Below are 12,406 nucleotides of genomic sequence, written 5' to 3'. Positions count from 1 at the left end.
TTTAAATACTTATTGACTGGACTTCAGGTAATGTTTTCAGACATCAAAGGAAACAATACTTTGACCATGAGCACTTTCAATAATTAATAATGAAGAGATGGAAAGGCCACTGCCTCTCTATAATAACTGAATATGTAGTACCTTATTCCAGGTAATGACTGGCTCCGGCTCTCCTTGAGCACTGCATGGGATCTGCACATTTGTGCCAACCTCCACTGTCATGTCACTGGGAACACTGGCAAATACAGGAGTCACTAAAAAAGCCAAATGATACACTGATAAAGTATGAAACACAACTTGTGCAAAAGATTATCAAAAAATAGGTCAGCACTCTTTTTTTATCAGTTACTGAACATTTCTAAATCTATTACATGAGTGTATCTTCACACTTTTAGTTCCTTATAACTTCATTTTAACGATTAAATTCCTTTCTCCTTGAAGAAACTAGCTTCCCATGGTGTATATTCTTTGCTGGATAAAAAACTGGCTGGATGGTCAGGCCAGAGATAGTGGTGAATGGAATTACATCCAGTTGGTGGCCAGTCACAAGGGGGTTCCCCAGGGCTCAGTATTGGGGCCAGCCCAATTTAATATTTTCATCGATAACCAGGATGAGGGGATGACATACGTCCTAAGCAAGGTCATAGACAACACCAAGTTGGGTGGGAGTGTTGATCTGCTGGAGGGTAGAAAGACTCTACAGAGGGAGCTGGACAGGCTGAATAGATGGGCTGAGGCCAATTGTATGAGGTACAACAAGGCCAAGAGCCAGGTGCTGCCTTTGGATCACAGCAATCTCCTGCAGTGCTGCAGGCTGAGGCGGAGTGCCTGGAAACCTGCCTGGTGGAAAAGGACCTGGAGGTGCTGGTGACAGCAGCTGGACATGAACCAATGTGCCCAGGTGGCCAAGCAGGCCAAAGGCATCCTGGCCTGTATCAGCAATAGTGTGGTCAGCAGGAGCAGGGCAGTGATTGTCCCCCTCTACTCAGAACTGGTGAAACCACACCTCAAGTGCTGTGTGCAGTTCTGGGCCCCTCACTACATAAAAGACATTGTGGTGCTGGACTGTGTCCAGATAAGGGCTGGTAACAAGTGACAGAACAAGATGAGATGCCCTTAAGTTGCACTTAAGGTTTAGATTAAATATAGGGAAAAAATTTTGCTTTGTCAAGCACTGGAATACACTGTCCAGGGAAGTTGTACAATCACCATCCCTGGAACTGTTCCAAAAATGTGTGGATATGGCACTTAAGGACATGGTTTAATGGTGAACATGGTGGTATGGTGAGCATGCTACATTGACAGTTGGACTTGATGCAAGGTCTTTTCCAACCTTAGCGATTCTTTGACCTTTTTCCTGAGATCAGCTTCAGGATGATTTTGAAGTACTCTTAACTTCTAACATAATGGGCTAGTAGTTGTCAAAACCACTTAAGTTCCATTAATTTAGAGCTCTGAAAAATATTTCTGTTCATAGCTAAATCTGTACAAAATCAACAGAATTAATATTGTATTAACTTCTGTTACCTTTTTTTTGTTGTTGTTTTATTTTTTTTTAAGTAACAACAACTGCAATTTCTTAGATGACAAAAGCAAAACCTTCCACAACTCATTCAGCTGAGTCTCTCAGCCTGACTGGCTGAGGCACTGAGTCTTGACAGAGGTCCTACCTCCATGACACCCATGAACCTCAACCCTTAAAACATAAAAACATCACCTTCAATTCTAAGGACAGAGTATACTGTTACCTAAATCCACTGTGAATATGTGTAATAAAATGTGAATGTGTTTTTAAACTCTAATTTTCTTCAAATCCAAATTGATGCCTGACACTCAGATATCATCACGAGAAGCACATACAGGATTATGAAGACATTAAGAATTCTATTTCTGCTGTAACATATACTGCTGTATTACTGATGTCATGATACTGATATTTAGGGGGGAGTGGGAGAGGGTGGAGGGCTATGCTTCTACAGGGAAGCATTTGGATATATATCCACTGCAGTCACTTATACTACCAACCAAATCTGGCCCTGCTGGTAAACTGTACACAAATGGCTGCAAAGGACCAGAAACCAGTTCAAATAAGACATCCAGGGACAGATGTCCAGCACTAGGATGGTAAGAGAGCCTGGCTCTGTGGATGTGAGCTGAGTCATGCCAGCAAACAGACCTGGACCATTAATAATTATTCATTAATAATGATTTAACCACAGTGAACAATGACTAAACATTACCCAGCTGAACAGTCCTTTTGTTAGAAGCCCAGAAGAAAAAAAATTGTCTTCTTGCACAATTGAAAACAGCATTGCAAATAATCTGTGGAGAGCACCAATTTCAGGCTACATATTCAGCATTCAATATTGCATTTACTATCTTTTGGTCACTGAATTTTGCAACCTGAGCTGCACAAAAATTGTTATATTAAATTTTACTCAAGTCCAGTGTAAAGCTGGATATAAGCAGTTGTAGCTTTTCCAGCTGGAAAGCTGTAAAACTTTTTTAAACTGATACTTGTTTTATATAATTTTAATCAACATTTTATATAAGTTTAAAAAAATCTCTATTTTGACAAATCCATCTACTCTGAACTATGAAATATCGATATAATTTTTTTCTGACAAACTTCTAAACTCATTTGAGCCCTTTTTACTAATATACAGTTTTAAATTAGGTCAGTAAAAAGAAATGTTTTGAATTGCATGTTTTATCTCCTTGAATTCAGATAAACATCAAAGTACTTAAATAAATTATGAATGGTAATAAGATTACAATTTATCCTAAAAGTAACTTACTTAGTTACTTAATTGAAAAAAAAGTATAAAAATGGAGTTTGGGGGTTTGGGGTTGGCATTTCAGGACTTTCTTTTGTAGCATTTTATTTTCAGTAAAAGGAATTACTTCTCTTTGTGAAGTTCATTCTGCTTCTGTAAAATAAAATTCTGTTTCTGGACATGAAACATTACGTTAATAACACCATTTAACTAACACCATAGAGCCTCATTGGAAACTAGACTTTTCACAAAATAAAATATTTTCCAAAGCATGGGAATACTGTCATCCTCAAAGCAAACATCCAATTCTTACCAAAAATAAAAAAGTAAATCAGATAAACCTCTTTCCCAGAAGACAGACTCTTCTAAAGGAATGATACCCTCCACAAATACCAGTAAGTATCCAGATGTTATTTATTGGAAACCACCTGGTATCTAAAAGGAGATATACTCAGAAATAATCACAAATGGTACTGTGTATTTTAGTGCAAGCTTAAATATTTCTTTCTCTTTCTTTTTTTATCTTCCCAGCAGCTGTACATGGGTTATACCTCTAGGTTGTACAGTCAGGTATACAACGATTCGCTGAGATCCAATAATGTTGACAGCTTGGCATTCGTACTGTCCTTGGTCATGCAGGGCAACCCTGGAAATCCTCAGTGTTCCTGAGGATAGAACTAAGTGTCTTCTGTCAACAGACAGCTGGCCTCCTGAAACATACAACAACATCATTTGCTCTTTACCGCAACAAAGTCCCTTTGTGTCAGAAAAAACAAAACCCAGAAGGTTCTAAATTTGATAAAACACTGGAAAATAATAAAGTTTCATAAAAAAACAAACAAAGAACCCCAAAAACAAACAAGAAAAAAAGTTTGAAACCTTTACTTCTAAGAAGATAAACATGAAAAGCAAACAAATTATACATATGCACACAATCATAATTCTGATCTCTTCTTTTGTTTGTGGTAGAAATAAATATTTTCATCTAAGGAGCATGCTAAAGCATCCAAATGAGAAGGCATGAAAACACCAACATGTGTTACTGTTCATGTCATATCATTGCCATGTGTGTAAGACACAATTTATCTCATTTGTCTAGGCCTAGATAATCCACAGAAAAATACACATGGCCCTGAAAAAAATGGAATATAAGTAAAATTAACGCACATAAGTGTCTGTACCCTATCCTCACTTTCTGGACATTTCATTTGATTGAAGCAGTCTAAATAGAGGGAGAAACAAGGACGTTACCAGCATCAAAATGATGTACAGTTTGTTAAAAATCTGCTTCATGTACAATAATTTATAATTTCCTAAGAGTAATTTAGCCTGCCAGAGTTTTTCCACTTGAACGAACCAGAATTTTTGCTTACCGATAAGACATCTGCTACAATATTTCTTCCTGCTGGATTTGGCTTAATGCCTTTAGAGCCATAACTTGATAAAACAGTTAGCACAGTGCAGCCTGTAGTTTCTGTCAATGTGAATTAAGTGACAAAGATGCTGGTGCACCAGTGCCAGTTACAGGTTGGACTGTTCTGGTTTCTGACGAGAACACATCCCACCAATTTTCAGACCTCCAGTTAATGACAGTCATCTCCATTTCTTCTGCAGTACAACAGCAGTGATACATGCTGCTATGTGTAATTTGCCTCATATTTCTTAAACATTTATTATTAGGAATCTATTATGGACACATATATTTTAGTGGCTCTTTTTTACTTAAAAATGAAAAATGCTTGGACAGCTAGCTCCCGTGGGACACCTTGCCTTTCCCAGCTGAAGGAGAAAGAGATAAACTGTTTCCTTCAGAGACATCTGAAGCATCTAAACAAACACATGCAGTTCCTTTCAATAAAGAAGTGATGCCAATATGACTGCTAAAAGATCCTACTAGTTTAAAAGTAAGAATGGAACACACTTACCTCCTTTAGTCCAGGCAATAACAGGCTGGGGATAACCCTGTGCTTCACAAGGGAAATCAACTGTTTGTCCCTCAATCACTGTTTTGTCTTGTGGAGTGACAGTAAACTGAGGTAGAGCTACAGAAGAGAAAATAAAGCCATTAAAAAAATAAATTGAAAAAATGCATGACTAAATTATATACTATTTCCTGTGTAAGTTAAAATTGCACATATTTAAAGGGAAGAGAGATGCTAATTGATTTTTTTTATATTGTGACCCCTAAAGAGAAAAGAGTTAGGGAAGCCACTTTTGCAAAAGGAGCATCTCTCTCACAACCTGGCCCTGATGTCAGTGAAGGCATGTGGGATCTACTGCCACAGATCCAAAACAAGAGGTAGAGTAAGAATCAAACATAGAGTCTTCCCTGGATTAAAAATACAATCTTCTCTTTCTCTCAAAACTTCCCAGTTAAATTGGGAAGAAAATGTAATGTAATCAAAATCTTCTTAAGCTGCTTATTTTCTTCCATGAAAGCAATGAGTGAGCCTGGGACAGATACTGCAGTTACACTGTGCACTACCAGTGTGAGAAGTATTTGTTCAGCTCTCAAAACACAATTATCCACTGGTAAATAATAAATGAACAAACCACACAGACAAGTTGTTTTGTATATCTTTAGAACTCATTAAGAAGGAATTTGTAATCTTAACTGTTTGCCAACTAAAGATTTTAACATGAGGACAGAAACAAACACATTTAAAGGTTACTTAAAGTATTTTGGAAATAAAAGTTTCAGCATGAAAGTGTTTGCAAAAAATATTATCAACATATACAGGAGACTTTGATAGTTGATCTCAAATACTTTATAATCACACTATTGACATACAATATCACAATTATTGCAATCACAAGTTAGAGTACTTTGACTTTTTTTTTTGCTTTGCAGAAAAGCTGCGCAAATGTCTCAAGTGGTAGAATAATAGTTCTTATCAAACTCAGCAGAAAACCTTTCCACATTCACTGAAGTGTCTACAAAAGAAAAGTGGCACAGATCTCTATTCAAAACTCCACTTCCAGTTCTCCAGGCACAAATTCTAATCTCTAGCATTGCTGCCTGTTACAGAAATATTTAATCATTCAAAAATTTGACACTGCTTGTTTGTTCCTCCATGTTACAAAACATAAGAAATTAACATTTGAAAACATTAAACTTCTGATAATAATTAATGAAACATAATTTTCAGGGAAATAGTATATAATACCTTACTCTGTGCGAAATGTATAGCAACTTCCCTATGGATTAAAACAGTGCAATTAGAAGTTAAAACATTTATGGTTTTAGTTTGGCTCTGTCAATTCAGAAGAAAAGACAAATCCACACAATTTCAAGTAATATGTCTCTCCTAGTTCAACATTATTTACCTTGGACAATGATGTATGCAGTTGCATGGATGTTATCTATGCTGTTAGTTGCAAAACAGGTGTACTCGCCACTGTCCTCCTGCTTTACATTTTGTATATAAAGTCCTCCTGATGGAGTTATCGTGACACGAGGGTCATTTGGTAGAGGGGTTCTGTCGCCTTTGGTCCAGGTAATTCGTGGCTGAGGATGCCCGGTTGCACTGCACTCCAAGGTAACACTCTCCCCAACCAACACTTCGGTATTTTGTGGGTGAATCACAAAACTTGGCCGGGCTGTGAGAAAACAGCAATATCTAAATGCAGCTTTTAGCTTGCACAGCTCTAAATTAGACAAATATAGTCTATAACTGGGGACACCTGGGGGGGTTTAATAGCTGTGTTCCAACGTACCTCTAATCTCGGTGCAAACTCTACCTTGCTTTAAATCTCATCTAACTCCAGACATCAATAGATTAAAAAAAAGCTCATAATTGCTCTGATGTTTTTTCTTCAACTCCCATGAAAACAATTTTCAAACATTTTGTTCTCCTATCCTGATCTTTATAGAGGTCTCTTCAGAGGCATGGACATTGAGACCCAAAACAAAAACAGGCTAAAAATTGTTCTAAGTGCACAAAAGCCAAAACCAATTAAGATACGTTTTAAGTAACTTTTTTCAAGTACATGAGTAATTTGCAGTGACATTTTAAGTTTACCTGATTCTTTGTGTCAAAACAAAATGTTCTCACAGCAAAGTCTGTGTTTTAAAAACATTACAGTCCTGGACTGGAATTTAGTCCTTCCAAACATGACGCTTTGGCTAGACAGGGCTAAAAGGCTCTTGAGCAAGGATGGCTGCACAGGGTGTGCTGAAGCTTCCATGAGTGGCCTGTTCAGCAGCTTGTGGTTTTTTGGTATCCAGAGAGAACGTTACTGCATTGAGCAATGTTGCAATGCAAAGCCTCCTTTCCTAACCCTTCTACGGCCTACGAGACTATTATCAAAATTGCAATAAACAATTTACATAAACATATTAATTACAATAAACATATTAATTAACCAGCTGAGTTGCATTTTTGTTCTAGGGATATTACAGCCTCATGATCTAGTTCTTAAGATTCCCAAACCAAACAAATCTACACCTCAAGCATTAAAGCATTTTATCTTTTAGCAATCTTATTATCAAAACAACTCTGTCTGAATACAAACTTCAGACTTAATGTTCTTTACCTGGTGACTCAAAGTATCTAAGAGTAACTTCCTGAGTTTTCACTTCTCCAGCCACATTTTTTGCCATGCATTGGTAAATGCCTTGGTCTGTTTCTTGAGTATTCTGAATCATCAATGTTCCATCATCTAGCAAGTTTAGACGAGAATCTTCTTTCATACTGAGCTCATTACTGAGAAGAAAAGGATCTGCTAGGGTTAAACCTTTAAATCACAAGTGCAGAAAACTGGCAAATAACAAACCCAGGAGATAAATTGATAAATTACCCAAAATAACTTGTGGGGGAAAAAAAGTTTTACTTTGTTAAAAATAATGGAACTTTAAATTTTCTCCTAAAGAGAAGAAGATGAAAAACAAATAATGAAATTATTATGTTTATGCAAGTAATGCATCTTCAAAATGAGAAGTTGAAATAATTCTATGAGGAAAAGCTTACAGGGAAAAAAAAGTGAACAAATACACATATCTGGCCTTTAGAAGGCTGTTCTAATTGATAACACAGTTAAAATTGTTTCCACTGGAATATGTCATGCAAGTTCAATATTCAAGATACTAAGAGAGAGGTTAGTTGTTACAAAACTATCTTTGTGCCAACATCTGCCTGGATTGTTCAAGGAGCACTAATGAACCTGATTATAATTTGTAATGGTTTAAAATATAAGTTAAGGTCAGGTCTTTAGATTAGGTCATGGATGAGTTTCTGCGATGTAACCTAAGAAGTCTTAAGGGGTTTTATTAAAGGAGCTTTTCCTCAGTCCACCCCTCACTACATGATGAGGAAAGCACAGAGGAGGGATGAGATCACACCCCTTATGTACAAAACCCAGCCTACTGATCTATTCAACATACTGCTCACCACATTGATGGCTTTTGACTGAAATCTTGCCATATTCAACTACCTTGCAAAGAGCTTAGCTTTCATTCATGCAGCCAGGAAACAAGCCAGAGTCAATAATCCCTCACCCCAAGCTCAAGTTTCTTCTTAAAACTCCTATGTGTATTCTGAATGCGTTTTCTTTGTGTATTACAAATACACAAGCCAGAGAAAATTCTAAAGAAATAATTATACTATTCAAGGCTCTGTTCTTGACATACTCCATAAATGCTGTACCTTTGCTGCACAAGGGGTTCTCACTGACATCAGCAGAAAGATATAGAACCAGGTCTCTAAACCACACCATTTCATCAGCAACTAACATGTCTTATATAAACTGTAAGGGAATTTATATTTCAGGTCAGGTTCTCCATTTGTATAACAGCATTATTAAGCCAAAGTCTGATTTGCTGATGATAAACTCACAGTTCATATGTCCACTGTAAGCTGACACCAGTTTAAGAGGGTGATGTGCTGGCACAAGGCAGGTCCAGCACAGCTGGAGGGAGCCAGGCTCTGGGCACAGCCTGAGCAGCCACTCTGCAGCAGGCTGGCCCTTGGGCCATTGAATGATAGTTATCCTTTATAGAACCTTCCCACATCTTCTGAGTGGTGAGGGACAGAGATACAGCAGGTTGCCCAGACTATGTGGGCAATATAGTCTGTTGTGCTATCTCAGAAGGCTGCACTGGAGGCCTCTTCCAACCTTGGAGATCTCCTCCAGCCTGAATTACACTACAGTCTTGTAAGACTTGCCTGCCCTCCCATGTACTGGTTTGAGGAGGCTGAAAATGGTTGTCTCCCTCCTCTCCAGGGACAGAGCTACACCTTGAGAGAAGGTGCCTCAGAGGAGCTAGGGCTCTAGAAAGAGTTCTCTGAAATTTTGATTGTATCCAGCTGGAGTCCTTAAAAAAAGGTATTTTTTGCTCTGCCCCAAAACACATGCAAATGCTGAGTAATCTGCAGACTGTACATGCAACATGTCCACAGTGGATTGCCTGATATATATATAAATGATTTAGTATTACAGGTGTGAGCAGCTTTGCAGCTGAACATCTTACAAATAGTACTAGAGTAATAATACTTTCTAGTTACCAACTTAAATGTTCAGAATTACTAATAAAAAAGATATGGGCCATTATTACTTCATATGCTTATTTTAATTATAGCATGTTTTTGCTGTAACTGTTTCACATATTACCATACATTGCACATGGACATACACCCAGAAATGTACACACACACACAGGCAAATGTACTTATATCAAGTTTCTCTCTTCCTCTTTTAAACTTACTTGTTTCTAAGCCAGATAATTTCTGGTTTAGGATTGCCTTCAGCCCTGCAAGTGAAGTACACTGTATTCCCTGAGGTGACGTCCACATCCTGAGGCTCTGATGTAATTCTTGGCCTCTCTGTATCAACAATAAAACATACAAAGAACTCATACTTATTTTAAAACTACTAAAAACTAGTAAACAAAAATATTTCCACACATCTTGTAAAAAATATTTTTCATAAATGTTACGACTTAAAATATGTATATGCTTAGTCAGGATTAAATTCACTTTTCCCTGTGCAAAAGTGACTGTGGGATTTCTGACCTCCTTCATGGTTCCTTAGGACCTTTCAGCAGACTGCAAATAGATTGTGCAAATTTGTATCACGTTCTAAAGTGGCTGTTTTATTTATTTGAACAAAGACTCAAATTGCCTATGAAGGAAAAACTTTAAAGCAGCAAGCACAAATGCAATTTAAAATAACTTCCTCTAGATAAGTATCAGTGCCTAACCTGCCTCACAGAATAATTTGTACAGCTTGCTTCCTGCAGTTTCCATATTCAGACTCCTTAGATATGCAGAGAGCTGGTAGGATGCCATGTGCATTATTCTTGCCCCAAATTCCCTTGGTACTATCTTTTTTCAAGAACCTTGTAGGTGCTTCTGGTCGTAATTCTCATTATCAGAATTATATCCAACACATAACCAAAAATTTACTTATTTTGTACTTATTATATTTATACTTATTTACTTCATTAAGTGGATGGGCAGGCAAATGCCCATAGCTTGATGAGAAATCTGCATTTCGATTTCAGAACACAAGAGGTGAGGGGCCAAGTCCCAGGGTGCCCATGGGGCCAAACTTTTGCACCCCTAGGGTGAAGGAATACAGACAGAAGGATTACAAAGGTCCATTAATCCTCAGTGGCAGAGGATTTCAGTGCCTGTGTGGGGCACTTCTTGTAATTATAGATGAGTCAAAAAATAATTCAGTGGCCCAACACCAATTCCTACACCAACAAAAATTTTTAAGGCGAGAACTGTGTCATCAGGAACAATTCAGTAAAGCACCTTTCTTTCCTTTCACTTATACAGAAGAGAATAAACAGCACCAAATAATATCAACACCATCGACCCTAGTTGACAATCCTGTTATGATCAGAACTGAAATACAAAAGGGAAAAATAAACTCCTTCAGGATAATCACCTTTAGTTCTTCAAGGGGAAATTTCAAACATGGTTATATTTGTTTCATTAAAGACAGGCTGAAGGGTAAAAGCAATCAATTCACCCAGAAGTACACAAAACTAGAAAAGGAATGCAGATTTCTAGGTATAACCAATATTAACCAGAAGTGGTCAGTGTTAATAAACAGAACAAATAATTCTAACTCCCTCAAAAAATACAGCTTGGGTACACGCAACCTATTAAACAATCCATCAGGAAGTGGCAAACTCACCACAGTTCAGTTCTTCTGGTGTTATTGTGGCCACTGATCTTCCCTGGATCCTCCGCGGATACTCACAGGTAGCTGCTGCCTGAGCATTGCCAGACTCCGCGTACGTCTTCAGCAGCTCCGCCAGCCACAGGATTTCACAGTCACAGTGAAGAGCGTTGGAGTCCAAACGCCTGCACAAAACAAGGAGCAGCCACAGCTCTGTTAGCAAGCCTCAGCCATTCTGCTAGGACCAGCATGGCTCTGTAAATGGAGCAGTGCCTTTATCTGTGAATACAGACAACAGCCCAACATGCAGTACAGGTGATGCTTACTTGGTTATAGGCATTCTGGTAGTTTTTATTAGAAGAATGTGTATTATTTTTATTGCCCAAAGAACAATCTATGTATATTATTTATTCTATAAAATAATGATTACAAACAAATCCAATATAGGAAACAAACTTTAGTCTTTAACTAAAGAAAATAGATATAAAATAATGTTCTCAATCTATGCACATAAACAACTGGAGCACAGTTAAGAAAAAAAACATTCAATATTTAAAATAATTACACCATAAAAGGCATTTGCAAGGAAGATAAATATTGCAAGAGAAGGTACAGTCTAATTGGGTTAATTAATATTACATTAGTTCAATAATAATTCAATTTACTTACAGTCTCTTCATAGATTCTAAGTGACTAAATGTTCCAGGAATCAAATGAGCTATTCTGTTGTTATGCAAAAACCTGTTAAAAACACAGAAATATGCATGTAATAATTCAGATTTTGTGATGCATTCATTTCATTTACATACTTCTGGAAGGTTTTCAAGAGAAAGTAATCTAAGAAAATTTAAGAAAAAAAAATTAAGCCTGTTCAGCAACTCACTGTCTGCAATTTTTTAAGTGGCCTCCAAGGTGTACTTGGGTATGTCCATGTGGTGATAAAGAAGCCATAAGTAACTACAAGGAAGTGAGTTCATAAGCATTCAAATTAGAAATTAAAAAAAAAAAAAAGGTCCGAAATAAATTGCCTAGTTCTTAATTTATAACATTTATTTTAGGCCAAACATTGGTCACAGATCTTTGGGAAATAGTTTTGCAAAGGAAAAATAAACCACAGGCCATGCTCACTTCTGCATGCCTCCAAGGTCAGCCTCACCAAAGTGTTCTTGGAAAGACTACGTAGTAGTTACACTAAAAAAAAATTGGATTAAAAACAATCTGTGGCAATGATAAAAACACTATTTTTTTTTCAAATGCTTGATTTAATTCAAACAAGGAAGCAAGCTCTCTTCTGAATCTTACCCCAAGAAAAACAAACTTACAGCCTTTCAAGTTTTGGAAGATGAGTAAAGGATTCAGGTTCCAACGTTTCTATTTGATTAAAGTGCAGATACCTGAAAATATGTTAAACAAAAAGAAAAATAGTGAAACAATTTTCTTAATTGGTGAAATATTTTTAAAGAATTTATTGTTTCCATACTCTTTACAGATATAAATGG

At 37.1% G+C, this 12,406-nt stretch overlaps 1 protein-coding gene across 4 annotated transcripts in view; it reads right to left on the bottom strand.

Annotated features, from left to right (window-relative positions):
- PXDN (peroxidasin) overlaps positions 1-12,406 on the bottom strand; it is an 82,491-nt gene that overhangs the window by 28,625 nt on the left and 41,460 nt on the right. For all 4 annotated transcript variants that reach the window (XM_086875950.1, XM_086875951.1, XM_086875952.1 and 1 more), the window contains 9 exons: positions 12,230-12,301; positions 11,577-11,648; positions 10,923-11,092; positions 9,481-9,598; positions 7,314-7,483; positions 6,105-6,377; positions 4,703-4,819; positions 3,329-3,487; positions 142-254 (listed from right to left, as the gene is read on the bottom strand). In XM_086875950.1, coding sequence (XP_086732076.1) covers positions 142-254; positions 3,329-3,487; positions 4,703-4,819; positions 6,105-6,377; positions 7,314-7,483; positions 9,481-9,598; positions 10,923-11,092; positions 11,577-11,648; positions 12,230-12,301 — 1,264 coding nt within the window. The remainder of the gene's footprint in view (positions 1-141; positions 255-3,328; positions 3,488-4,702; positions 4,820-6,104; positions 6,378-7,313; positions 7,484-9,480; positions 9,599-10,922; positions 11,093-11,576; positions 11,649-12,229; positions 12,302-12,406) is intronic.

Source organism: Cyanistes caeruleus, chromosome 2 (genome assembly GCF_971803275.1).
Source record: "Cyanistes caeruleus chromosome 2, bCyaCae1.hap1.1, whole genome shotgun sequence".
NCBI lineage: Eukaryota > Metazoa > Chordata > Aves > Passeriformes > Paridae > Cyanistes > Cyanistes caeruleus.
This window is presented reverse-complemented; position numbering and strand designations above follow the sequence as displayed.